We start from the raw sequence: 26646 nt of genomic DNA, 5'->3' as shown, positions 1-26646 counted from the left end.
ACACTGCCACTCACCATGTCGAGGGGGCTTTGCTGTTTTACATACACTTCAATAATGTAGTGGGGAACAGAGGATTAGTAAAATCCCAGGTGATTTGGCTGAAGCACAAGAAATTTAAAGGTAAATCCCTTGAACTCATTCCTGCCGTTCAGAACTTCATTGTTAAATTTCTATTCTCCTCTGCATTGCCCTGAACAATCGACATCCCCATTCACACCTGACTCCCCCAGTTCAACTGAAAATTTCTAAAACCAACTTTGTTTTCCCATCTGGGTGTATATCTAATGTAATCTCCAATCAGTTGTGCTCCTCTCTGCTCCCAAGTCTATCTAGGACCTCAAATGGTAATTTCCTCAATTGAATACAACTTTGTTCTCAAAATCATAGTTATTACTATATAGTATATTTAAAGGGCATTTTATAGATTTCAAGTACTTTGTAATTGTCGATTTGTCTTTATTTATTTTTTTTTTTGGAGAGATTATCGCTATAGGGTGCGTGCACTCGCCAGACAGACAGAGACATAGAGACAGAAAGTGAGAAATCACCCCCCAGGGGGGATGGTCACACCGAAATCCCTTCTCCTCCATTCTCCTCTTGGGATCTTGGGCACGCACGCACACGTGCACAGCATGAGTTTTAAGCCACCGGGTCCAGGACACGAACCGCGGTCGACTACATGGGAGTCCAATGACATAGCCATTATGCTAACTGCTGGTTCCCTTTGATTTGTCTTTCTTACAAATTAGTAAGTCCTTCCTGCATATTAGGATTCTCTTTTAAAAATATATAAAAAAGTTCTTTTCACTGGTACTGATCAGTGCTTATTCTTCTGATATAGATCATTTTAGAGACCTAAAAAGCATTATAGTAACTTTCCCCCCCAGTTTTAGTGTAAATGCCAAGAATGTTCAAAATTTAAATCAAAGTGTTTTGATGGTACCTGGCTAGGGTAGAAAATACAACTACTATCATGACTAGAAATTCCTTTCCTCTAAAGTAAAACTGCACATAAACACAAATCTTTAAAATAAATATATAATTGCTTCTGGCCTTTTGTTTTCTCACAGGCCAACAGGACTATAAAAATTTTAGCTCTGTTTTACAGGTTGGGAACACAAGGTTTGATGTGTTTAAGACCTGCCAAAAGTCAGATATTAAAGGCACTCTTCAAAAAGTTCATGGAGAAGACCTATGATGAAAAAATTATGCATGAATTTTAATGTGTGGGGTTTTTTTTGGTACCAAAAGAAACTTGTATTTTAATTCAATTTTTCCATGGACTTTTTGAAGTTCAGAGCCCGTGTGTTCTTGTCTAAGTAAATCATGTTTCTTTGTGTTAGATTTGTTGTTTTCAATTTCTTATGATAATAATTTTCCTGGTGAGTTGATTTTATTTTTAGGTATTGACGTTAGAGTCATTGATGGCACAGAGGTGAAGCATGATAACCCATGGGGGAGGTTGCAGGTTTATAGCAACAGCCCTCTCTGAATATGCCAGACACTCGCCTGCTGGTGGTCAGGGCTGGCTGAGGCTGAGGGCGGATGGCAGCATCAGGATCTTTGGCTGTGCGTGTGCACACACACGTGTGTTCATGCTCTCTCTCTCATGGAAGAAATAAATAAAACTTGCAAAGTAAAGGAAAACATAAAACTTTATGGTTCGGTTGTAAAAGTTCCCTTAAAAATAAGAAACATATTGCTTTCCAGATAAACAAATAGCTGTTTCCAGTGGGAGACACTGTGTGTGAGCAATATGCATGAGTGTGCAGTCACTCAGAGAGAGTCACTCTTAATATTTGTCTTCACATCATTTGGGTTAAGGGCAAAGTGAAAGCCCAACAGTAGGATTAATTATTTTTCTGGATCCATTTATAAAACCTGGTTTCCATCATCAGACGGCAATGTTCAGAGGATCACCAAGAATATATTGCTCTTAACTCTTCTGATTAGTGACCTGATGTAAGATCATTGATCGGAAAAATATTTTATAATAGTAAAATTACTAAAATTTTTTAAAGTAAGTCAAAACTATCTGTTAACTAGTAGAGACAGATTAATCTTCCTAAAGCATGTGTCAATTTTATTTATTTATTTATTAAAAAAGATTTTTGCTATAGGGCGTGTTACACTCACCAGAAGGACAGAGAGACAGAAAGCGAGAAATCCCCCCATGGGGAATGTCTACCCTGCAATCCCTTCTCCTCCATTCTCCCCTTGGGCTCTTGGGCATGTGCACACACACACCTGGTCTGAGTTTAAGCCATTGGGTCCAGGACTCAAACTGTGGTCGACTACTTGGGAGTCCAGCAATATAGCCATTATGCCATCTGCTGGTCCTGAGCACATATCATTGTAAAAAACAGCAAGTCACCCATTTGCAATTCTCAGTCTCCCCACTCCAAAGAATAAACATCTCTAACTGTCATTAAAGGCACCCCATCAATCTCTGTCCTATCTAATTTAACACTCATTTCTGTCCGTGATTAATGTAAACTACTTGGTCCTTGACAGTAAACTTCTGAGGAAGTAGCCGTAAATAATTCATCTCTAAGGCTACCTAGGAAGCTACTATTAGGCACACAACAGCTCCTCAAGTGTTATCTCCATAATGGAAGGTAACCCTTAGGAGAACATCTGCCTTCTTTACCTTGTTTCTCTAGCATGTAAAAGAGCGCTTGCACACAGTAGGGTCTCAGCAAGGATCTACTGCATGAATGACTGGGCAACAGCAATAGTGCAGTCTATAAATCACAAGTATGTCAACTAGATTTCCAAGAACATATTCCATGTCCCATCCTTACTGACAGCAATCTTTCTAAAAAAATCTTATTCTAATTACTTCTATCAAATTACTAATGAAATTCATGAGACAAGGAAGCAAAGAAATGCATGTAGTCAGATTCACTTCATATTTAAGATTTGTGTGTGTGTGTGTGTGTGTGTGTGTGTGTTTTGCGAGTTTTTTGCAACAGAGTGCGTGTGCTCCCCAGAAAGACAGAGAGAGACAGAGAAATAGAAAGTGAGACATCACCGCCCGGGGGGATGGCCACTCCACATCCCTTCTCCTCTCAGGATCTTGGGCACACACGCACACGCGCCCGGTGTGAGTTTAAGCCACCAGGTCTGGGACTCAAACTGCAATTGACTACATGGGAGTCCAGTGACATAGCCATTTATGCCAACTGCTGGTTCCCAAGATTTGTGTTTTCAAATAAAGGTGTTGGAATATACATATAAACACGTATGATAGATTTGATGTTTTAGGAAAAATATTTAGAAGAATGTTGTATTTGTTAACTCAATGGAATATGCTTTGTGCCCTTCCACATTAAACAAATTGCCATCATGTTTTTACAAAATTACTTTTTTATATTCTAAAAAACACAGAAGGCAGAGGTTAATTATAGAAAGCATTTTAGTTCTAATTTGGGTCTCAGAAAGGCTTCTTGGCATAGATTCAACAGATTTTTCATCACCAAAGAATGGGAATTAGATGATGGCCAATAGTTGGTAAGATTGATTTCTATCAACTCATTACAACTCTAAATGCAAGAGAAAAATATTTTGCAGATCCTCCACTCCAGTTATCCTTCAGACTTACAAATCTAGATTTGACGGTAATTGGTAAACACAAAAACAGGAAAACTGGTTTTCCACTGGTTTTCCCAAATGTGGCACTCCTACAAAGGAAAAGGAGAACAATCTTACCATTTAACATCATCTTATAATATGTTCAACTCTCAAAGAGGAAAGCTGTACATTCTTCTGTAATGCTCATAGAGCTTTCTGGAAGAATAGAAATGCCCCCCATCCGGACATATAGTTATAAATCAAACAGTTACAAATCAAACAAAAATATAAAACAAAACACTGATTTTTGTTTGACAAGAGTTGCCGAATGGAGCCTAAAAACTATGAATAAAAACTATGACTATAAAAAGGAATCAAGTCAGGGCCAGCCAGTGGCCTGGTGGTTAAGGCAGCTGGATACTACATGGCTGACATTGTTCTTAGAGTTCCAGACCTGGCAGCTTAGAAAGCATGCTGGGCGGACACATGTGCATGTGTGCCCAAAATCCCTACAGGAAGAAGAGATGGAGAAAGGACTGTGGCGTGATCACACCCCATCAGGGTGTTTTCTCGCTTTCCCTCATTCTTTCTTTCTCTTTCCAGCAAGTGTGTGCACCCTCTGGTAAGTTTTTTTTTTTTTTTTCTGATTTAATTGAAACGATTGGAAAAAGAATCAAGTCAATGACCTAGTTATTAAATGCTTCATTCAGTCCCAGCCATGCTATTCTTCAATCTTTGAGTAAATTCATCTTTCTTGAATTTTTTAAATTTTTAATTGAAAAAAATTAAATTTATTTATAGTATAGAATATAGTATTTTTAAATATGTTTATATCACGGGATGGCTATGTCAAGTTAATTTCTTAACAATTCTCATGGACTTTTATTATTAACTATAGATACCATGTTGTACAACAGATCTCTTGAATTTATTCTCCTGCTGAGCTTAAATATTGTATCCTTTAACCAATAAATATACACACACACACACACACACACACCTAGTACCCTCAGTTCTCATTGAAGCCTCTGATAACTATAATTCTGCTCTCTCCTGTGAGTTTGACTTTTTTCGATTTCACTTATAAATGAGATCATGCTGTATTTCTCTTTTTGTGTCTGCCTCGTTTTACTTCATGTAATGTCTCCAGGTTCTTCCTTGTTGCCACTAATGACAAGATTTCTAAGTCTGAATGGTAGTCCATTGTGTATGTATACACCTTTCTTAAATCCATTCATGTGTTGATGGGTGCTTAGGTTCATTCTATATTTTAGGTGAATACTGCTGTAGTGAACATGAGAGTCTCTTTGACATTCTGACTCATTTCCTTGGATATAAACCCAGAAGTGGGATTGCTGAATCATATGGCATTTCTATTTTTCATTTCTTCAGGAACTTTCAGACTGTTTTCCATATGGCTATACTGATTTGCATTCCCACCAACAATGTTTAAGGGTTTCCTTTCTTCATATCCTTGCCAACACTTGTTATCCTTGTCTTTTTGAAAGCCATTCTAACAGGCATTGAGGTGATATTTTGTTGTGGTTTTAATCTACATTTCCCTGATGATTAGCGATGTTGGACATTTTTTGTGTACCCATTGACCTTTTAGATCTCTTCTTTTGAGATATGTTCATTCAAGCCTTTTGCCTTATTTTAAATTTGGGGTTGTTTAATGCTATTGAGTTGTATGAGTACCTTTTATATTTTGGATATTAGCTTCTTATCAGATGTATGGTTAACAAATGTCTCGCATTCTGTAAGCTATCTCTTCACTCTGTTGATTGTTTCCTTTGCTGCCATGCAGGAGCTTTTCAGCCTAATGTAATATTATCTGTAAATTTTTGCTTTTGTTTCTATGCTTTCGAAGTCATACTCAAAAAGATCAGTATGGAGCTCTTCCCCTGTATTCTTTTAGTGAGCTTATGGCTTCTGGCCTCACCTTTAAATCTTTGTTCCATTTTGGACTAATTTTTGCATGTAATGTTATTTAACTTCATTCTTCTGCATATAGCTATCCAGTTGATCCAACTGGAGAGATTTCTTTCCACATTGTATGTCCTTGCAATTTTTGAACATAAATTCACAGACTTATTCCTGGCCTCTCTATTCTGTTTCATTGGTCTATTGATTTTGATTTTTTTTTTCCAGTACACTGCTGTTTAGATTACTATAGCTTCTTAATAGATTTTGAGATTAAGTATTTTGTTGTTGTTGTTGTTATTGTTGTTCTTTTGCTTTGGCTATTCAAGGTCTTTATGTGGTTCCCTATAAATTTTAGAATTATTTTTTCTATTTCTGTAAAAATTGCCATTGAAATTTTGATAAGGATTTTATTGAATTTGTAGATTGCTCTGGGTACTATGGATATTTTTTAACAATGTTAATTCTTCTAATCAATGAACATAGAATATCTTTTCAATTAATTTTGTCATCTTTCATTTCTTTATGAATGTTTTTTACTTTTCTGTGTACAGATGTTTTCTTGACTACATTTATTTCTATGTATTTTATTTGTGTAGTTATTATAAATGGGATTTTTGTGTTGTTTTGATTTTGCCATAGGTCATGTGCACTTGCCAGAGGAGACAGAGCATGATATGGAGTCAGAGAGAGTAAGAAAGTAAGAAATCACCCCACAAGGGGGATAACCACACTGTAGCCCCTTCTTCTTCACTGTCCTCTCCAGATTTTGGACATGTACACACATGTATAGAGCATGAATTTCAAGCCACCAGATCTGGGACTTGAACCACACAGTTAGCCATGTGGGATTCAACACTTTAACCTCCACACTACCTGCTGGTTCCAGGATCGTTTCCTTAATCTCTTTTTCAGATAGTTTGTTGTTTATGTATTAAAACATTACAGATGATTATATGTTGGTTTTGACAACTTCACTGAATTTGTTTATTATAATGGCTTTTGGTGTACTCTTTAGAGTTTTCTGTATATACTATCATGTCATCTACAAACAAAAATAAGTTCATTTTTTTTCTATGTGATTTGGATGTCTTTCATTTCTTCCTCTTGTCTAATTGCTCTGGCAAAGATTACCAGGACTGTGTTTAATAGAAGTGGTAAGAGTGGGCATCTTTCTTATTCTCATCTTTCTTATTCTTTTCTTATTCCTCTCAGAGGAAAAGTTTTCAACCATTCATTGATGAGTGTGACGTTTATCATGGGCTTGTCATAGATGGTCTTTATTGTTTTTGAAGTCCATTCATTGTATCTAATTTGTTCAGTGCTTTCTTCATAAAGGATGTTCAATTTCCTTAAATATTTCCTTTGCATCTGATGAAACAATAGCATGGTTTTGGTCCTTTGTTCTGTTAATGTGATGTATCAAATAGATTGATTTGCATATGTTGAACTATCCTTGAATAATAGGTTAAATCTCACTTAAAAATAGCAAATGATCCTTCTCATGTTCTGTTGGATTTGGTTTGCAAGTATTTTTGCATCTATGTTTGTCAGTTATTGGCCTGTACTTTTCTTGTAGTGGTGTGTGGTCTGTGGGTGTGGTTAATGCTGGCCTTGTAAACTGAATTTAGAAGTATTCCCTCTTCTTCAATCTTTTAAAAGAATTTGAAAAGGATTGTTAATAGTTCTTCTAGTGTTTTTAGAATTCAGCAGTGAAACTATCCTCTCCTGTGTTTTTCTTTAATGAGAGACTTTTTATTACTTATTCAATCTCATTACTTGTCATTGGTCTGCTCAGATTTTTTATTTCTGAATGATTTTATCTTGGTAAGTTCTATGTTTCTGAATTCATTCTGATCACAAAATGTCTTAGTCTGTTATTATGTTGCTGAAAAAAATACGTGAAACTTGGTAATTTAAAAACAAACAAAGGTTTATTTGTCTTATGATTCTAGTTGCTAGAAAGTCCAAGACTACTGGACCTATGTCTCAACAGGCCAACAGAAACAGGAAGATCAGTAGGCACATGCAGAGGGAGAGAAGTGGGGCAGCCATCTTCTTTTTTAGCAATCTGCTCTCACAGGAACTAATCCCTCCATTAGCCCACTTTTGGTATCAAAAGTCAGGGTTCTCTAGGGAGACAGAACTAATAGGACATTTATGGATTTATTGGGAGAATCAGCTCATGTGATTATGGCAGCACAAAAGTCCCAACAGACTATCTGCAAGCTGGTGATCTCAGGATGCTGATGGCATGGTTCAATCCAAGCCCAAAGGCTGCAAGGGCTGGAAGCCAGTAGTCTAACTCTGGGTACTCAAACTTTCAGCCTTATATTAAGAGTTAGACTACTGGTTTGAGTACCCAGGTGGGGGGGGGGGAGTGCCACTGGTATGAGCTTGATTCCAAAAACAGTGAGCTCTCAGTTCTGATGTCTAAAGCAACTGAAGAAATGTGTTCATCTCTCAAGAGAGTCCTGTCTTCTGTATTTGTTCTTTCCAGGTCTCTTTCTGATTAGATTGTGCCCACACACATCCAGGCTGGATATATCTCCACCCAGTTTACTCAGAATCAAGTTAACTTCCTCTGGAAACACCCTCACAGACACATCCTGATACATGCTTTTGTGGGTTTCTAGATATTCCTTAGTTCAATCAAGGTGACACCCAAAAGTTTATTGTTGCACAAAAATAATAAATGCAATTTTAACAAAATTATAATCATAATAAAGCAAATATACCAGTAAGTTGCAATTCCCATTATACAAAATATTTAAGTTGATTAGTTAGCCTACCTAGTAAATATTATATTAAAAATTCAAGGCAAACATTTCAGAGAAGGGTTGGTAAATTATATATTTATTGTGTCATTTTTTCCTGCTGTAAAGATTGTCAAGTGATGTCATGTAATATAACATACTATCTTGATTATAAATCTGTCTTTCAAGTTATCATATTTTGATTGTTACAGTAAAAGTTATAAGTTGTTAGAATTATTAATACTTTGGGGTTTTTTGTTTGCTTTGAAACATTTCAGAGAAGGGTTGGTAAATTATATATTTATTGTGTCATTTTTTCCTGCTGTAAAGATTGTCAAGTGATGTCATGTAATATAACATACTATCTTGATTATAAATCTGTCTTTCAAGTTATCATATTTTGATTGTTACAGTAAAAGTTATAAGTTGTTAGAATTATTAATAGTTTTTTTTTATGATAAGACATTCTTTTAAATAATGACAGGGTATTTTGTGTGATATTTAGCTTATATGAAGACATCCAGGACTGATAAATTTCATATTTAGATCATATGGGTGGAAGCTAGTTCATTAGGCTCTGGAAGAAAACATAAAAGAGAGATCACACTAATTCCACACAATGTCAGATATTCCAGAACATCCCCACCTGTAGCTTTCTATGTTTGCCACCAACCTGTGTCCCAACTATGACCGTATGCTAATGAATCTGAGGGTGGAAGAAAACATAAAAGAGAGATCACACTAATTCCACACAATGTCCGATATTCCAGAACATCCCCACCTGTAGCTTTCTATGTTTGCCACCAACCTGTGTCCCAACTGTGTGACCGTATGCTAATGAGATCTGAGGGAGGGAGCACTGAAGCTCATCTCCCATTAGAGAGATTGTGGAGGAAGTCGAGTTGCCAGGCCTGCATGATACATTGTCTTCAAAGTCTCCTTTGCTAGGAGAAAGATGAGTTACTGGAGGAATGTGGCATACAGCTTGAGCATACGTAATGCCTAAACCTAAGGTTGAGTTAGGATGCTTTTTGGTGAACCATACCTGAGATATCAGAAGGGGCGTATTGAGGCGTATTTAAACATTTTTTAAAAATGTTTAAAGATTCTGGGTGATTTTTGAGGATCATCTAATAAACAAGATTTTCATATAATAAATGAGCCGTTTAAGTCTGAGTAATGTTTGATCTACTTTACATTTTTGAAGCTTAATATATCTGATGTTAGTGTACATTTAATGAGTATTTGTTTGACAGAACTACAGATTACATTTAGGTATTGTTTTTAAATAATTACTGAATAGAATTCATCATATTATTATTGATCACCTTATACTAATAGCTTAGAAGGGACCAGCAGATGGAGTAATGGTTACATCACTATACTCCCACATGGCAGATGGTTCAAGTCCCAGACCTGGTGGCCTGAAACTCATGCTGGCACCTGTGCAAGACCCTGGGTGAAAATGGAGGAGAAGGGATTGCAGTGTGGTCATACCCCCTCAGGAGTGATTTCTCACTTTTTATATCTCTGTGTCTTTCTGTATCTCTGGCAAGCACATGTGCCTTGTAGCAGAAGTCTCTCTAAATAATGATGATGATAATAATAATAGCTTAGAAAACCACTGTTTGTGGGGCCTAACCACTGTTATAAAATGAAACTTATGCTAAAGACAAAGAATAGGGGTTGGCTGGAGGTGCAGTGGTAATGCACCTCTCTGAAAAGCCAACTCACGAGGGAAGGTTCTGAGTTCATGTCCAAGGACTTCCCTAAATGTACCAGGCACGCATGTGCCCCTTATCTGGGGCTGACTAAAGCTGGACGTGGATTGCAGCAAGAAGACACTGTATGAGAGTTCCGTTTCTGTCTGTCTCTCTCTCTTTCTTTCTGTTACTCGTGGAAGAAAGAAGGAAAGAACAAAACTTTTAAAAAATACATATCAAATGTCATCCACCAGGTTTTATTGGCATATTCATGTCTGACCTCACAAAGCTCCAATCAGAGGGTTGCATTTGAATCTGGATTTCCAGATTCATCCAAAGCTCCCTGTTTACCAGTACATGCTCATATTCACTATAAGACTTATTGGTAAAATATGCTAATTACTTTCCTGCACTCTGGTTCCCAAGCCACAAAGAATCCTATTATAAAAGCAAATCACTGCAAACTTCAAACAACAGGCATCCTTGAGATGCCACTTTTAAAGGAAACACAGTGATGGGAAATCTTTGATGTGATCAGATGTGATGGAAACTACACATTGCTATTGGAGTAAATCCTGTAGACCGAAGTGTTACCCCCACCCTTAAATAACCTGAAGCTGATTCCAAGTTCCCAGATGATCTTCAAAGCAACCCTCCTTGGAAGTGGTGCTGATGGCATTTCAGGGTAGCCTCCTTTTCCCAACTCAAGACTTAAAGCAGATTTGAAATTTTATTTTCAAAGAGAAAAGCTATTACCTACTTTTACCTTAACTACTAGATTCTGGTTTGATGAGCAAAATGTCACAGATAATGGACTGACTTGTGTTAATGAAAAGCTGGTGTGTAACCAAGTAGTTCAGAGTCTGAATAATGCAACTGATTCGGAACTGTGTCAGATACTTCCTGCTTCATGTCTGTCTTGTTCTTGTGGTATTGACCAAAAGTTGGAATGTAAACTTTGGGCCACGTAACAGGACAGCTGCCCACAACTGTAATTACCCACCTCCTCCTGAATGGGACGTCTGTGAAGCTGAGGACAAGAATTGGTGTGTGCTTGACTCCAGGGTCCCCAGGGAGCCTGGGCCACACAATTTGGGACATTCATACCATGAATAATCCTGTAGCAGGAGGGTTGGTCTGTGGCTTCTTAAAAGGCTTCAGATTTGTGGTCAGAAACATCTATGAGTTTATTTGGGCTGAAGGATACAGTGGACCTACTGAAGTTACTCTAGCATTTAATTAGGTTTCCTGTAATTGCTTTAAGTAAAAGGGGTGGAATGAAACCTGAAGTTATCATCTTGGGACACAAAATATTTGTATGTGGTTTTAATATCCTGAGCCCATTTGTTGCTGCTCTGCATTTGAGAAAGAGCCATTATACTTCTAAGGAAATACTTGCTGCAAATTTATCAGTCCTTTGGTAACTATAAATTCACTGTAACAACCTTAAAGGAAGAGTTTTGTTTCCAGTAACTGAATTTCTGCATGAAGAGGGAATGTATAAACAAATAAAACAGGCAAAAGTGTTAGACACCAGAGAGTGGGCAAAAGGAGAAAACGGAGACGATGGGGGTTGAAGAAGGAGGCTATACTCCATCTTCCCAGATTTCTGGATATCAGAATAATGAGGGAAATTACAGTAAGTTAGGAAAGTGAGAGGGCTAGCAGGGACCAAGGAAGAGGGAGAAAAGTACTGTTGTTAATGTTAGTGATTTTCGCTGAGGAGGTTATACTAGTTGGATGTTGGCTAAACTAATATATTTCTTCTTATAGAGGGGTTAGGGATTGATATATGTAAGTTCCATAAAATAATTTTTAATGGGTTACTGTATAAACATGAAAGTATTACTAAGGGTTAAAACATTTATATACCTCGTGGACTTTTTCTTTATTGCCAGAGAGTTTGTGGACTGTCTAGACAGGGAGGAAGAAGTAGAAGAGGAAGAGAAAGCCTCCCCACAGGACATGGTCATACCACAAGCTCCCTTCCTCCATTTCTCCATCCTGTCAGGATTTGGAGCATTTGCACATCAGCCCTATGTGTTTTTAAGCTGCTGGGGCTGGAATTGTAACTGTGGTCACCACGTGAGATCCAGAATTCCATACACAATGCTCAACCACTGAACTACAGGGCTGACTCCTTAATGAACTTTTTGATAATAAAGTTGCTCTGTTGGGATTTTTCCCATCCATCTTGGGATTATTAAAGTCACTTTTTCTGGCCTTCACCTTAGTTCAGGAAGCCTTTAGTAGACATAAGGGTCTAGTTTTTTGACTCAAGCCCCTTGATAGGAAATACCGTTTATTCCTCTAGTGAGACTGCACCTACTGGACTTTTATTGGGTGATTGTTAATATCCCTGAGTGCTCTTACCCATCTGAGTATTTCCTAAGTGTTAGGGAAAGTTCTGTAACACCCCTTTTAAGGGTTTCCAAGAGATAAACTCTTTTCTGTCACCTATACTCAAACATTTTAAGAAATCATACATTTTAGGAGCTTGTAAACCTCTGAAGTATAATTAAAGACATACACACACACATGCATGCACACACCTTTCTTTTCTTTCTCTCTCTTTCTTTATATAGATACATAGATGATAGATATCTTTCAGATATAGATAGATAGATAGATAGATAGATAGATAGATAGATAGATAGATAGATAGATAGATAGATAGATAGATAGATAGATAGATAGATAGATAGATAGATAGATAGATAGATAGATAGATAGATAGATAGATAGATAGATAGATAGATAGATAGATAGATAGATAGATAGATAGATAGATAGATAGATAGATAGATAGATAGATAATAGATGATAGATAGATAGATAGATGATAGATGATAGATAAGTAGATAGATATAGATAGATATAGATGATAGATATAGATGATAGATAGATCTTTTTCTGGGTTCTTGATCTCTTCATTCTTTCTCCCTTCTTAGCATATGTCTTGTTTTTTCATCATATCAGTATAATTAACCAAGCTAACTCATACTGGATCCTTCATGCTAAAATAGGCTCCCTGTTATTTACTCTCATCCCGACACATCTCCTTTGCAGCACTGAACACAATGGTACCTAAATAATCAGTTGTGTAACCCATTGTTAACATGTGCCCTCTTCACAATAGTGTAAGTTCACTGAGGCCTATGTCTGTCTTACTCATCAAAGTGTCACAAGTGCCAAGAACAGCATCTTTTACATATTTGAAACTCGATAAATATCCAATGAATGAAAGGATAGATAAATAGCAGATAGAAAATAAATACCAAATAGATACCGGTACATTTAATCATTCTTACTGTGTCCATATTTGATCCAAAGCCAGTCCTCCTACTCCCTGCGCCCTGTGGGTATTCTGCTGGTTCTCACAATGGACACTCCATCCTGGAAGTGCATTCACTCTCCAGGAGAGCTGGCAGTTGCTCACATGCATTGTTCAGAGAATCCTTCTTACTCAGTGTGAAGAGAGAAATGAATCTTTGATACAGCCTTGATGCTTCAAGATAAATGCCTCTAAAATGATGACCCCAGATTTGTGGTTCAGTTTTGGTTATTCAGTAGTATCTAATACCCTGAAATAAATTCCAGTGATTTGACCATGTTAGCTGGAGGTGAGCTTATCTTTTACAGGATTTTAGTTTCATTACAATTAGGGAGAAACATTTGGGCTTTCAACATGTTATGCATGGAAACCATAAGGTCATATATTCTTTGGATAGGATATTCAAAATTTGTTAACTAAGGCTAATGTTTCTTTCAAGAAAAATTATGTGCATTATAATCAAAACATATCTGTTAAAGCAATTTGACTGTTAAACAACCACTGAAAATGACCATTGTTTTAGGTTTTTCTCTCTCTGTCATGTGAAAGCTAGGAAGATACAGCTATTGTAAAGTAAAGCTGTGTAGAGCACCCAGGTGTCTTACCCATAACCTCTCTAATTAAGGTAAAATCCTTCAAAGATGTGAAGTTCAAGGTTCGCGTTTGAATATATAGAGGTGATAACTTGGTAGAAGTTGAATATTAGCAAGCAGCATGGGGAAAGGCGTTATCTCCACTCTAATTTCATCATCAGATAAATCCAGGAGATTTGAAGAGCAAATAAGAAAATCACAAAGTTGTAGAGTAAAGTAATTGGACCCAAAAGAAAGCCAGAGTTGATGAGAGCCAATATCTTGGGTGTTGATCTGTGGTATCAAGAAAGATCATTAGGTGTGATCAAACTTGGGTGTGATGTTTGACATTTCTCTAGTAAAAGTCTTTTGACTGTAGCTTTCTTTCTTTCATCAGGTCTCATTGTCCGGGAAGTAAGCATTGAGATTTCACGCCAGCAGGTGGAAGAACTCTTTGGTCCTGAAGATTACTGGTGCCAGTGTGTGGCCTGGAGCTCAGCGGGCACCACAAAAAGCCGGAAGGCATATGTGCGCATCGCATGTGAGTTGTCACACCCAGACACCCGGGGTGATAGAAACATAGGAATGTTCATTTGGTATGCTGTCATCATACACATGATTGAATGCTAAAAAATAATAATAATACATTTTTTAAATGTTTCAATAAAATAAGTAAAAAGAAATATAAGAATGTTAGATTGAGACTGCTCTAGCATTGAAGAACTCTGGTCAAAAATCCTTATCAAAAACTGCTCCCAGATTTCTACATTTAGCCCATACATTCCTCTTAAATCACCAGGATATTATTTTATTTTTTATTCATTGTTTTAAGATACTGAGTAGTTTTCCTTTAGGGATGGAAAAGAATCAGTGCTACTTTCACAAGAGTGTTATTTTTTAAAATCTTATAATATTAAGCCTATGGGAAAACCAATTGTGTCTCTTTAATAAGTTTATCCTGCCTTTGTGTTAAGACAATTTTGAGTAACTTTCCTGTCAGAAATAGAGATTGCTCAGAGAGAATGTCTCTATTTTAGAACCGTTCTAGTGTCAGAACACAACACTACTTCCTAAATTGTGTTGATTTCTAGAAATATTCATGTCCAGGAAAAAGTTAAAAGGTGCCTCAAAATGAGAGTTTCACAATCAAATAAATGTAGTAATTACATTTTTTGATAAAGTTATAGAAATTTATTGTAAAACTTTTCAGATTTTTCAAGTAAGTTAAGGTGCACATCATCCGCAAGTGGGAGACGGGGCTACAGCTCTCTTTCCTCAGTGCATTCTCTTCCCATATTTTGCTGCGTGAATGCTGTTATACCCGGTCTTACAGTTCCAGATCGAGAAATATTCTCATGCACAAGAGAGACCACTGAAACTTATTTAGGAATTATTTTCTAAACGTTTTTGCATCTTTGGGTTTTACTGAATTCTCTTTTGGCATAGATATCAATATTACTAAGTCTCATCGGTCCTGGCTGTCATGCTTCTCCCAATTTTATATTCACCTCTTCTGTCCCTTCTTCCTGTTGTGGCTCTGAAGCACTGCCGACGTTTCCCAGCTAGTCTCTAAGGTCAAGTTTTTTCTTTGTTCTCTTCCTCCATGTTACAACAATGCACCTTCCTAAAACTCAGGTCTGGTCTTATCTCCTCTACTCCTGCTCCCAATTTCACAGTGACTTATGAGATAAAGGCAAAATTATTTAGCAGGGCACATGTGATTGTATTAGCTTGCTAGAGGCACCGTAACAACATGCCAGCATGCCAGACTGGTGGCTTGAACAACAGACGTGTTTTCTCACTGTTCTGAAGGCTCAGATCAAGGAGTTGGCAAGCTCTGTTTTTCCTGAGGTCACTGTCATGGCTTACAAATGGCCACCATTTCACTGTGCTTTGATATATCCTTGCCTATGTGTGTGCACATTGCTGATGTCTCTGTGTGTGTCCAAATTTCCTCCTCTTATAAGGATACCAGTCAGGTTGGAGTAGGGTCCGTCCCAACTGCCTCATTTTCATTTACTCTCTTCTTGAAAGGTCTTATCTCCAGATGAGGTCACATCCTGAAATACAGGGAATTGGGGTTTCTTAAGTTAAACTGAGAGAAGTGGACAGTTTACCCCATAATAACCACATTGTATAATTTACCTGTCCAACCTAGGTTTCCAATGTGGACCACTAGAGAGCTCTACATTTCAGTCACTATGGATTAGAAATACTGTGATTTCCATGCCTTGCAATTATTGTTCACACTGAAGGATTTTACCCGTATCTTACCACCCTTCAGGATTTATAAAAATGCAATTATTTGACAAAGATTTAGAGAGGATTTACTCTGTCCTCAGGACAGTTGCACATCTTGATCTGGGGCTGGAAATAAAACTTGTAAGCATGTTTACCCTCACAGAGTTTCTGTTCTGATGAGAAAAGGCAGACTCCAAATATAATAAATAATAAGGTATAGAGCTGGTGCTATGTGCTGTGGGGAAAAAACAAAGCAAAACAAAACAAAGCAGGGCAAGGAGAATATGCAGTGTTGGAGAGAACTACCAAGGAAGGTTTCCTGAAGAAGTAGACATGAAATAGCCCTAAAGGAGGAGAGGAAGCAGGTCAGAGGGACAGCAAGGGGCACAAGCACAAGTTCCCAGAGGCATTTTGAAAAAGAAACCCAAAAACCAATTGTTTTTGTTAAAGATTTAAATCAATCTGTTTCAAATTGTAATCAAAATAGGTACAATGATAGAAAAGTATGCCTCCATTTTTCATTTGTATGTACTCATTAAATCAAACACAATAAATATTTAAAATCACTAGACTATACTCCATTCTAGTTTGACTTGCCTGAAGCTGAAGTTTAACGCTGGCATAGTTCTAAATGATGAATTTCTAGTTGATTTCATTGATTTCTAGAGGAGATTGCTGTGCCAATCTCATATATATTCAAGATAGTGCATGTGTGTATGTCTTTATTATCTGCAAAAAATTTCTATGTGTGTATATATGTATATGTATATATGTATAGAAATGTGTGCACACATGTGTATCCATATGTATGTATAAAACTCTCCTGTTTCTTTGCAGCATGTTCTACAAACTTTGCTGTTTACTTTATGTCCCGGCCTGCGGGACCGTGGAACAGGTTCCTTGGGGGAGGGAGTGAGAGATGGGACAAACACACGTGAGGAGAAATGGCGAGTTATATACAGCTGGTGGGCACCAATTGGCTGCCCGAAATGCAAATGAGATAGAACAGCATTAACCAATCATTGATGAGGGTGGATCTCTCCCGTTGCCTAGAAACCCAACCACTTCCGGGGAGAACGGTTGGTCACATGATTTCTGAGAAACGATTTGCTCAGTGAGGAAGTTAAGCCTAATGGTTTCCAAGATGGCGGATAGCTCGAGATGGCTTCCATACGCAGTGCTCGCCACAACTTTATGACTTTTAGACTTAGTTGACATTTTCAAATAAGAAAGCAAACTCTTCTTTTAGTATGATATTAATTTATCCATAGCACATTTTCACCCTCTTATAGTAATCCCCAGGAATGGTTTGTTAACTGAACTCAAACCTTTGGCCAAGGAACACCATTCAGTGTGTGAAGGATTACACATATACGTACACATTATGATGGGGGAAAAAAAGGTTAAATTTCAAATTCTGTCTGTCAGGGCAGATCCCTACAACGTAAGCTCTTGCAAATATTGCAGAAAACTTGTGGACCTTATAGTCCAGACTGAATCAGGTCAGCCATGGCATTTTGCCCAAGAGTACTTGGCATTTGGCCATCGCATAAACTGCACTTAAAGTTCAAATTTGTCACAGGTGAAGATAACCACGATGCTGAGGTGAAACTGGTGCAATTACCTCTCCCCTAATTAGGTCTAACATGCTGGGCTCACAGTTCTTTTAGGAAAAAGCTCTATTTGTAAAAGTTTATAAAGCAGAAATGAATGACTGTATTTATTATTTGCTTAGTATTATGTACAATGTTTATATATTAAAACGAATAAATTCATGGGACCAGCAGATGACATAATCATTATGTCGCTGGATTCCCGCATGGCCAACTGCTGTTCAAGGACCAGACCTGACGGCTGGAAACTCACAGTGGATACGTGTATGTGTGTGTATGTCCAAAATTCCAATGTGAGAATGAAGAATAAGGGACTGTGGTGTGGCCATCCCCCTTGCAGAGGGGAGTGATTTCTTGATTTCTGTCTTTCTTTATCTCTCTGGCAAGAGCATGCGCCCTACAGCAAAATCTCTCTAAAAAAAAGAATTAAATAAGTTTGTGAGATAATCAAGGCAGAAGAAAAAGGGAATTATGAAAGTTAGGATTTAGCGAGGCATGAGCTGAGAACAAAACATACCTGTTCTAATATCTTCTGATTTCACTAGCAGTGGCAAATTTCCAAGGTGGGTACTACAGCTTCCACTGCAGGGAGAGGTTTCTTCCAAGAGAACTCAAGACTGACATTACCATGCCTATCCCAAGTAGAACCCTTGTGATAATGCAGCTCCCAGTGCCATTGAACTGTTTCTTCGAGTATCTGTTGTTATAGGCCAACTGGTAAATCCCAAGGTATAAGGTAGAAAAACATAATTTAGGCAAATGAATGTTAGCCAGCACTCTCTATCTTCAGGAAAGTTTTTGGTTCCAATAGTACTGTTGTTGATGTTGTTATTATTGATAATGATGTGGTTGTGAATGAGGAGGGATATACTATGTAAAAAGTAGCATACTAGAGAGTTAAGAACACAGATTTGGGATCCATATTGCCTTAAGTTCAAATCCTGCTTCCTTCTCTTACTATTACTATCTTGGTCAAGTTAACTTGCTATCTCTGAGCCTTAGTTTTATCTACTATGAAATGGAAATGGTAGGATTATTTTAAAATTCAATGAGACAAGTTTGTAAAGCATATGGCATAGTATTGGACACAAAGCAAATCTTCTGTGAATGATAATGGGGTTCACAATAACATTTATAATAATGTAAACAACTTTACATGCTCACTTAGAAACTTAACAATACTAAGTACTTTGACAACTAAAAACTTTCTCCTCTTTTTATCACTTCATGTGCCAGGTCAGGGCTGTCAATTCTGAGGCTGAAATTTTCTTATGAGTAATATAGAATGAGCCTGTAATTTTTCCTCCATTCCTGAGGATGGACGAGTATGTAATATGGTCACCCTTCTTTCACTGTTCATGAGTTATAGTAGGATTAATGTGCACTAGGAATCCATCTTCCTGAGAATGGCAGGTTAGTTCCTCAGGATTTCCTCTTTATCAGTTGTGTAAACCAACAAATTATGGCCAATGTCACAGAGGCACTGACTACAGAGAAGGATAAGAACCTGGAATGATTTAAGGATGATCAAGGTGGCCCTTTTTTTTTTATTCCCTAGCTTACTCATTCTTTTTCCTGAGTCTCTCCCCTACCTTCTGAACCACATGTGTATTTGGCTCAGGCTTTGTTTATATCCGTGAGTCTGTAGTGTCTAGCATCCTGTCTAGAGCAGCAATGTCCAATCGAAGTATAATGCCAGTTATGTGTCATTGAAACTTTTCTAGTATCTATGCTTTAAAAAGTAAAAAGGAAAAGATAAGATTAACTTTAATATTATGTTTTCTTTAGCCCAGTGTATCTAACTTATCATTTCAACAATACAGTTGATGTAAATATGCACTGATAGAGTAGTTTAAAGTCTAGACAGTTGTGCAATGATAATGCTGCACTCAACGAGGAGACCCAGATGGGAAGGTTCCGATCTCCTTTCTGGAGACCTCCCTGAGCATGCTGGGTATGTGTGCCTATAATCAGGGGCTGGCTGGATCCAGGGGCAAATTGTAGTGTGAAAACCTTGTTATGGGTGCTGTCTATCTTGTTCTTCCTTTCCCTCTCATGGAAGAAATAAATAAACTGTAAAAATGGACAAACTATTTTACATTCTTATTTTCATACAAATCTTTGAGATTTGGTGTCTATACTTCTCCATTAAGATGGGTCATCAGTCAAAAGCTTGAAAGTCACCTGTGGCTAGTATTGGATGAACGGGCCCTAGAAAAATGATAATAAGACTAATAGTAGTACTTATAATATTGATAACAGAGCTGTATCAATATTAGTTCACGCAATCCTTGCAATATCCCCATGTGATTGTTATTATTATCCCCATTTTATAGTTGAGAAAACTGAGAGCAAAGGAAAATTAAACTGCTACCTTAGGTCAGTATATGAAGGAGCAGTTCAGTCCAGCAACAGAGTCCTGGCTTTTAACCAATGCTTTGGATCCAAAGAAGGAAGGAGGTGGCAAGGACTTTTATGTCTGTTGGTAGTTCACAAAAACATCCTATTTTCCTCACACCTGCTTTTTGTAAGCCCACTATAATCTATAATACAGAAGTATAAATGGGCTTTGGCTTCCTGGCTCCTTTTTTGGTTGTTCTACTCTAACCACACCCATTTCCTTGTTCCCAGGGTGCAATAAAGTCATTCCAGGTCCAGACTGTTTGCAAGAGTTCCTTCTTCCCATTGGCCACATTCTTCTACACATTGCTACTTCTTTCATTCAGGTTTCTGAGACATCTCTTCTTCAGTGGAGTGTCTGGGGTCTCCAACCTCATCACTCTCCTAATTCCAGGACTGCATTATTTTGCATGATAGTGTTTTTCTTCATCATTATTTGTTTTCTTTAGAGTTGACTGTCATTATCACCAGGAAAAGCTTCACAAAAGCAGGGTCTTTATTTTCTCCATCATTATATCCCTCATGCCTAAAATTAGTGCCTTGCATGTAGCTGGTGCAACATAACCAAGGGAATCAAACTGAAAGCTTTGAGGGGCAAAATGATGATGTTGTTCAAGTCTAATCGTTCGTTCATTTAATACAAATGTTTACTCTCCAAGGAATTCAAGGTTATCAGGTAGCTTGAAGTGATTGTCTCTGTGATCTCTGTGCTCCCCTCATTCAAGCCCCCATTGCACTCCTGCACATATTATTCCTCTCCATAGCATTGATCTATTCTCACCTATTACTGTGTGCATTTATTATTTATTATGTTTTGTATTCTATTCCTTCTGACCTCCTTAGAAAATAAGCATCTCTGTGCTCCCCTCATTCAAGCCCCCATTGCACTCCTGCACATATTATTCCTCTCCATAGCATTGATCTATTCTCACCTATTACTGTGTGCATTTATTATTTATTATGTTTGGGTTTTGTATTCTATTCCTTCTGACCTTCTTAAAAAATAAGCTCCACATAGGAAAAAAATTACATTTAGTTGGTTCGCTGACAATTTTTTTTAAAGTTTCTTCATTTATTTCTTCCATAAGAGAGACAGGAAGGGCATCCTAATGGGATCCCCATACCACAATCTACCCTCAGCCTCTGCCAGCACTGATCATGAGCATTTGCAGGTCCCAGCATGCTCAGGAAAGTCTCAGGACATGAACTCAGGACCTTTCCCCTATGGTTTCAGTTAGTCACTATCATACAACTCCCTGGGTCCCACTGATGAATTTTAAATGCCTAGAATAATGCCTACTACAGTGTAGATACTCAACAAATATGATAAAGGAATGAATGAATTGGCATTTCTACATTTAGGAATGTCCAATTAAATATAGTGAATTATTGTGTTTGTTTTCATATACAAAAGTCATTTCTGGGACCAGCAGTTGGTGTAATGGCTATGTCACTGGACTCCCATGTAGTCGACCGCAGTTCAAGTGCCAGACCCAGTGGCTTAAACTCATGCTGGGCACATGTGCATGCATGCCTAAGATCCTGAGAGGAGAATGGAGAAGGGATTGTGGCGTGGCCGTCCCCCTGGGGGGTGATTTCTCGCTTTCTCTTTGTCTCTTTCTTTCTGGTGAGCACATGTGCCCTATAGTAAAAACGTCTCCAAAAACGAAAACAAAAGCAGTAGTTTTATATATTACTTTTCTATTTCCTATCTATCTACCTACTTTACTTGGCACAAAACAATTTCAATTATACAATTGAACCAAATATGGAATTCTTTGACCAGGCATTCTGAACGATATATGTCACATAAAGAACAGTATCCAGAGGAACCAGCAGTTAGCGTAATGGCTATGTCGCTGGACTCCCATGTAGTCGACCGTGGTTCGCATCCCGGACCTGGTGGCTTAAAACTCACACCAGGCGCGTGTGCGTGCGTGCCCAAGATCCCGAGAGGAGAATGGAGGAGAAGGGATTGCAGCGTGACCATCCCCCCTGGGGGGTGATTTCTCGCTTTCTGTCTCTCTGTCTCTGTCTGTCTGGCGAGCGCACGCGCCCTGTAGCAAAAAACCTCTCAAAAAAAAAAAGAAAGAGCAGTATCCAGGAGCATAATGTTAAATGTCTTGGTAGAACTCAGCAGGCTTCTCACACACCGAAATAAGTGACCTGTTTTCTGTGGTGCATTTCTGAATTGAGGTCTGTTCTCTTGTAGAACTAAGAGAGCCCCCCTCCCCCCGTAATCTCATTATAAATAAAACAAGGCCAGATTTTGAATTAGATGAGATTAATTGCACGATGTAGACTTTTTCCATAGAAGACATTTTTAACAATACGTTTCTCTTTGTATCATATAGTTTTCAACAGTTTGCATACATCCTTCAAATATTTGTCCTTGAATGTGGGCAGATGTCCCCAAGTTTCATGGGCTCCCCACAAATCTATAGGCATTTATATCCCATGTTTATTCTGGGAGGTAGACAACCAGTTGGTAGGACACCATGTCATAAGTCATACTAGGGGAAAGTCATCTATCCATATGTTCCAGGGAGGGCTGGAAACCCACAAGTCTAGAATATGTCATTAAATTATGTTTTATGCCCTATGAAAAGTGAAGTTTATGGCTAAAATGCTTATTTGCAAAAACTCTTGTTGGCAATCATTGCATTCTTTTCTTGTGCTCTGAGAAAATAGCCTTAACTTTCCGGTATGTCAGGTTCCTCATCCATAAAGTTGGCATGTTTCTTATTATTTATCCCTAAGACATACCTTAAAAAATATTGTGATGACATATAATCATTTCTTTCTAGAACTAAAGATGCAGTGTGAATATAAAAGAGTGACTTGTATGGTTTTCTTTTTTTCTCTTTCTCTGCTTTGTAATAGATGTCCTTCGGAGTTCGAGCTCTAAAATATTTATTTTTCTTAAAAAACCCTTGTAGCAAGACTATCTGAATCCAAATGTATATGTCCTATAAGTGCCCCGAAGTCAAGAAATAAAGAAGGATGGTTGAAATTATACTTTCCCTCTGCAGGGACTTTGTTCACTTGGGGTTTCACTGTTTAAATGATCTCAGTGCAGTAAGGGATGACCATGCCTTGGCAAACTGAGGTCATTACCAAGATAATCATTCTGCTGACTTGCTTAAAGATCCATTCTCCTCTCTATCCCTGGATGTGAATTATGATATTATGAAGGTTTTCATGGTAAATTGCTAAGAGTGGGCCAAAACTTTCACTCCTGAAAAAGCAAAATGAGGTTACAGAGTAACAGGAAAAAAATCAGAACCCATCATTATCATTCTTCTTAGAAACTCTGTCCTGCTAGCCAACATTATGGCACCCTGACTGTGTGCCTAACTCTGCTATAAGCATGCTGGCTACTGGAATCCTCACAACCATCCTGTGAGGTAGGTTCTGTTGTTGTCCACACTTTGTAAATAAAACAGAAGCATGAAAAGATTGGGGCCGGCAGGTGGAGTGGTGGTTAATGGTGCTCTCACATGGCTGATCACGGTTCGAGTCCCAGACCTAGCAGCTTGCTTTCTCACTTTCCCTCTCTCTTTCTCTCTCTTGCTCTGTCCTTCACTGGTCAAATTGAAATAAATAAATGAAGTTAAATAAAATAATTCTTAAAAAAAAAAAAAGGCATGAGACTGTTAAGTGACATGCCCAAGGAAATGGTGGATCTACTTTTTTTTTTCTTTCTTAGAGATTTGGGAAATTGGGAGGTTAATTGATTTTTGTATTATTATACCATTTACAGTTTTTGAAAGGAAAAAGAACAAAAGAAATCTCCATCCGGCATTGTTTGGTATCCTATTCCTTAGATTTAAAACCCACAATAAGAGTTGCTTCATGTAACAAAATTTTTTCTCTTCTTAAATTTTTGTTGTTGCTGTTCCGGCAAAGACCAGATACTCTACTCCTGGAAAAGAGACGATGGCAGACTATGTAGTGCTGTATGGCCCTCAGTGAGGCATTTTTCTCTTTTAATAAGTACTGAAAGCTCTGAAGACTAATCTAGTCCTCCCCAAATATGCTGTACCATTCGGTTCACAGCGGTTGTTTCCTGCTCACAGCCGGATTTGGTAGGTTTAGCACAAAGTCTTCTCCACTGTGACAATATAATTAGCCCTTTCCATCATTACTGGAAAGGGGTACCTTTTTTTTTCCTTGTGAGAACACAAGGGCTGTTACTTATGTGACTATAGAATGACTTCACTTGCTGGAGGAACGCTTTGAAAATACATTAAAACATTCTTTTGAAAAATTAAAGATGTGTTCCACCCCTCTATTCATGTGGGCAGGTAAAAGCATTAATTGAACAGTAATTGGAAAGTATGGAAACGTCTCAGGAAGGCGGCCGCATTTCCTTAGTGTGAGGTCAGGTCTGGGTCAGAAGTACAGAAGAAGGCCAGCAACAGAAAACAGCAACACGGGTCTCTCTGAAGCACCACGTTTCCCTAGATCTAGAGCCATTTGGAGAAGACCAGCTCAATGTGGGAGGCAAAAAGCTAGTTCTGGTACATAGAGTTTGGCCTCCTGTTAAAAATTAAATTAATTTGAGGCCAGCATTTTTAGGAGTGAAAGATTTTGCCCACTCTTAGCAGAGGTTAAGGCGGCTGGATCCCACATGGTCAACAATGTGTGGTGTTATCAGTTGAAGATATTTTGATCAACTGGGCTAGGGAGAAATGTTCACATATTGAAATGTTCACTTTAGCACAAAGTCTTCTCCACTGTGACAATATAATTAGCCCTTTCCATCATTACTGAAAAGGGGTACCTTTTTTTTTCCTTGTGAGAACACAAGGGCTGTTACTTATGTGACTATAGAATGACTTCACTTGCTGGAGGAACGCTTTGAAAATACATTAAAACATTCTTTTGAAAAATTAAAGATGTGTTCCACCCCTCTATTCATGTGGGCAGGTAAAAGCATTAATTGAACAGTAATTGGAAAGTATGGAAACGTCTCAGGAAGGCGGCCGCATTTCCTTAGTGTGAGGTCAGGTCTGGGTCAGAAGTACAGAAGAAGGCCAGCAACAGAAAACAGCAACACGGGTCTCTCTGAAGCACCACGTTTCCCTAGATCTAGAGCCATTTGGAGAAGACCAGCTCAATGTGGGAGGCAAAAAGCTAGTTCTGGTACATAGAGTTTGGCCTCCTGTTAAAAATTAAATTAATTTGAGGCCAGCATTTTTAGGAGTGAAAGATTTTGCCCACTCTTAGCAGAGGTTAAGGCGGCTGGATCCCACATGGTCAACAATGTGTGGTGTTATCAGTTGAAGATATTTTGATCAACTGGGCTAGGGAGAAATGTTCACATATTGAAATGTTCACTTTGTAAGCTAAATAATGTGATTCAATGTATATATAAAAAATAAAGTTAAAAATAATGTCAGTCCCCAGACCCAGTGGCTTGGAAAAATCACAAAAATGGAAAAAATTACCTGTTGATGATAAAGGGTGTGATAATACCTTTAACTGGACTAATACACAATGTATTCATGCTGGGAACATTCATTTTACAAGCTTAATGACACCAGGACGTGTGAGTGAATACCCAAAATCCTGAGAGGAGAACGGAGGAGGAGTTGTGATGTGGCCATCTCCCTAGGGCTGTGGGGAGTAATTTGTCACATTCTCTCCCTCCCTTTATCTCTCTCTGTCTTTGTCCAGTGTGCGCATGCACCCTACAGCAAAGTACCGAAATAAGTAAGTAAATACATAGATAAACACCAGTCCAGCCTTGAACTTGGTAGAGACTGGACAGCTGTGCTTGTTGGGGGGCTGGATGAAGTGAGTATTTAAATGAGTTCATTTAAAGAAGGCCTTTTACGAGCTGCGCTGTCCTCAGTGTTTTATACGTATCATCTTGCTTAGTCATAGTAACCCTATGCAATAAGTACTGTAAACATCCTCATTTTGTGGGTGAAGAAATAGCAGCACAAAATCTCATGAAGTGCAGAACCAAGGATAAACCCAAGCAGGTAGACACAGGTGCCATGCTCCCATCACAGTAGCAGGCTGGGTAGTGGACCCAAAGCCATCAGATCCTAATCTCTGGAACTTATAAAGGTTACTTTATATGGAAAAAGGATCTTCGGGATGTGATTAAGGATCTTGAGATGGGGAGGGTATCCTGGATTAGCCAAATGGGCTCTAAATGCCATTTCAGAATCTTTTTCCTTTCCTTTTCTTTTGTTAATTTAATTTTTTATACATATTTCTAGAGGGCACATGCATTTGCCTGACACAGAGACAGATGGGGGAAAGAAAGCACCTCCCTATGGAACTTGGTCATGCCACAATCCTTCTCCTCTATCTCTGCTTCCTTTCTTGAAACACGTGACCAGCCTATTTCTTAGGCCACCAAGTTCAGGACTTAAACTGCACAGTTGGCCATATGGGATCCAGCTGCCTAATCACCAGGCCACAGTGCCAGTCTGCCCTCTTAAGTATCTTGTCAGAGAAAGGCAAAGAGAGATTTGACCAGATAAGACTGTTTAACCACAAATGCAGAGATGA

The 26646-nt window shown here is 38.2% G+C and overlaps 1 protein-coding gene across 1 annotated transcript in view; it reads left to right on the top strand.

Annotated features, from left to right (window-relative positions):
* UNC5C (unc-5 netrin receptor C) overlaps nucleotides 1-26646 on the top strand; it is a 422503-nt gene that overhangs the window by 266435 nt on the left and 129422 nt on the right. The window contains exon 5 of the mRNA XM_006152415.2: nucleotides 14259-14402. Within this exon, the coding sequence (XP_006152477.1) occupies nucleotides 14259-14402 (144 nt within the window). The remainder of the gene's footprint in view (nucleotides 1-14258; nucleotides 14403-26646) is intronic.

The sequence above is a fragment of the Tupaia chinensis genome, unplaced genomic scaffold, assembly GCF_000334495.1.
Source record: "Tupaia chinensis unplaced genomic scaffold, TupChi_1.0 Scaffold000353_1, whole genome shotgun sequence".
NCBI classification, from domain to species: Eukaryota; Metazoa; Chordata; class Mammalia; order Scandentia; family Tupaiidae; genus Tupaia; species Tupaia belangeri.
Note: the sequence above shows the minus strand (reverse complement) of the source record. Positions and strands in the feature narration are given on the sequence as shown.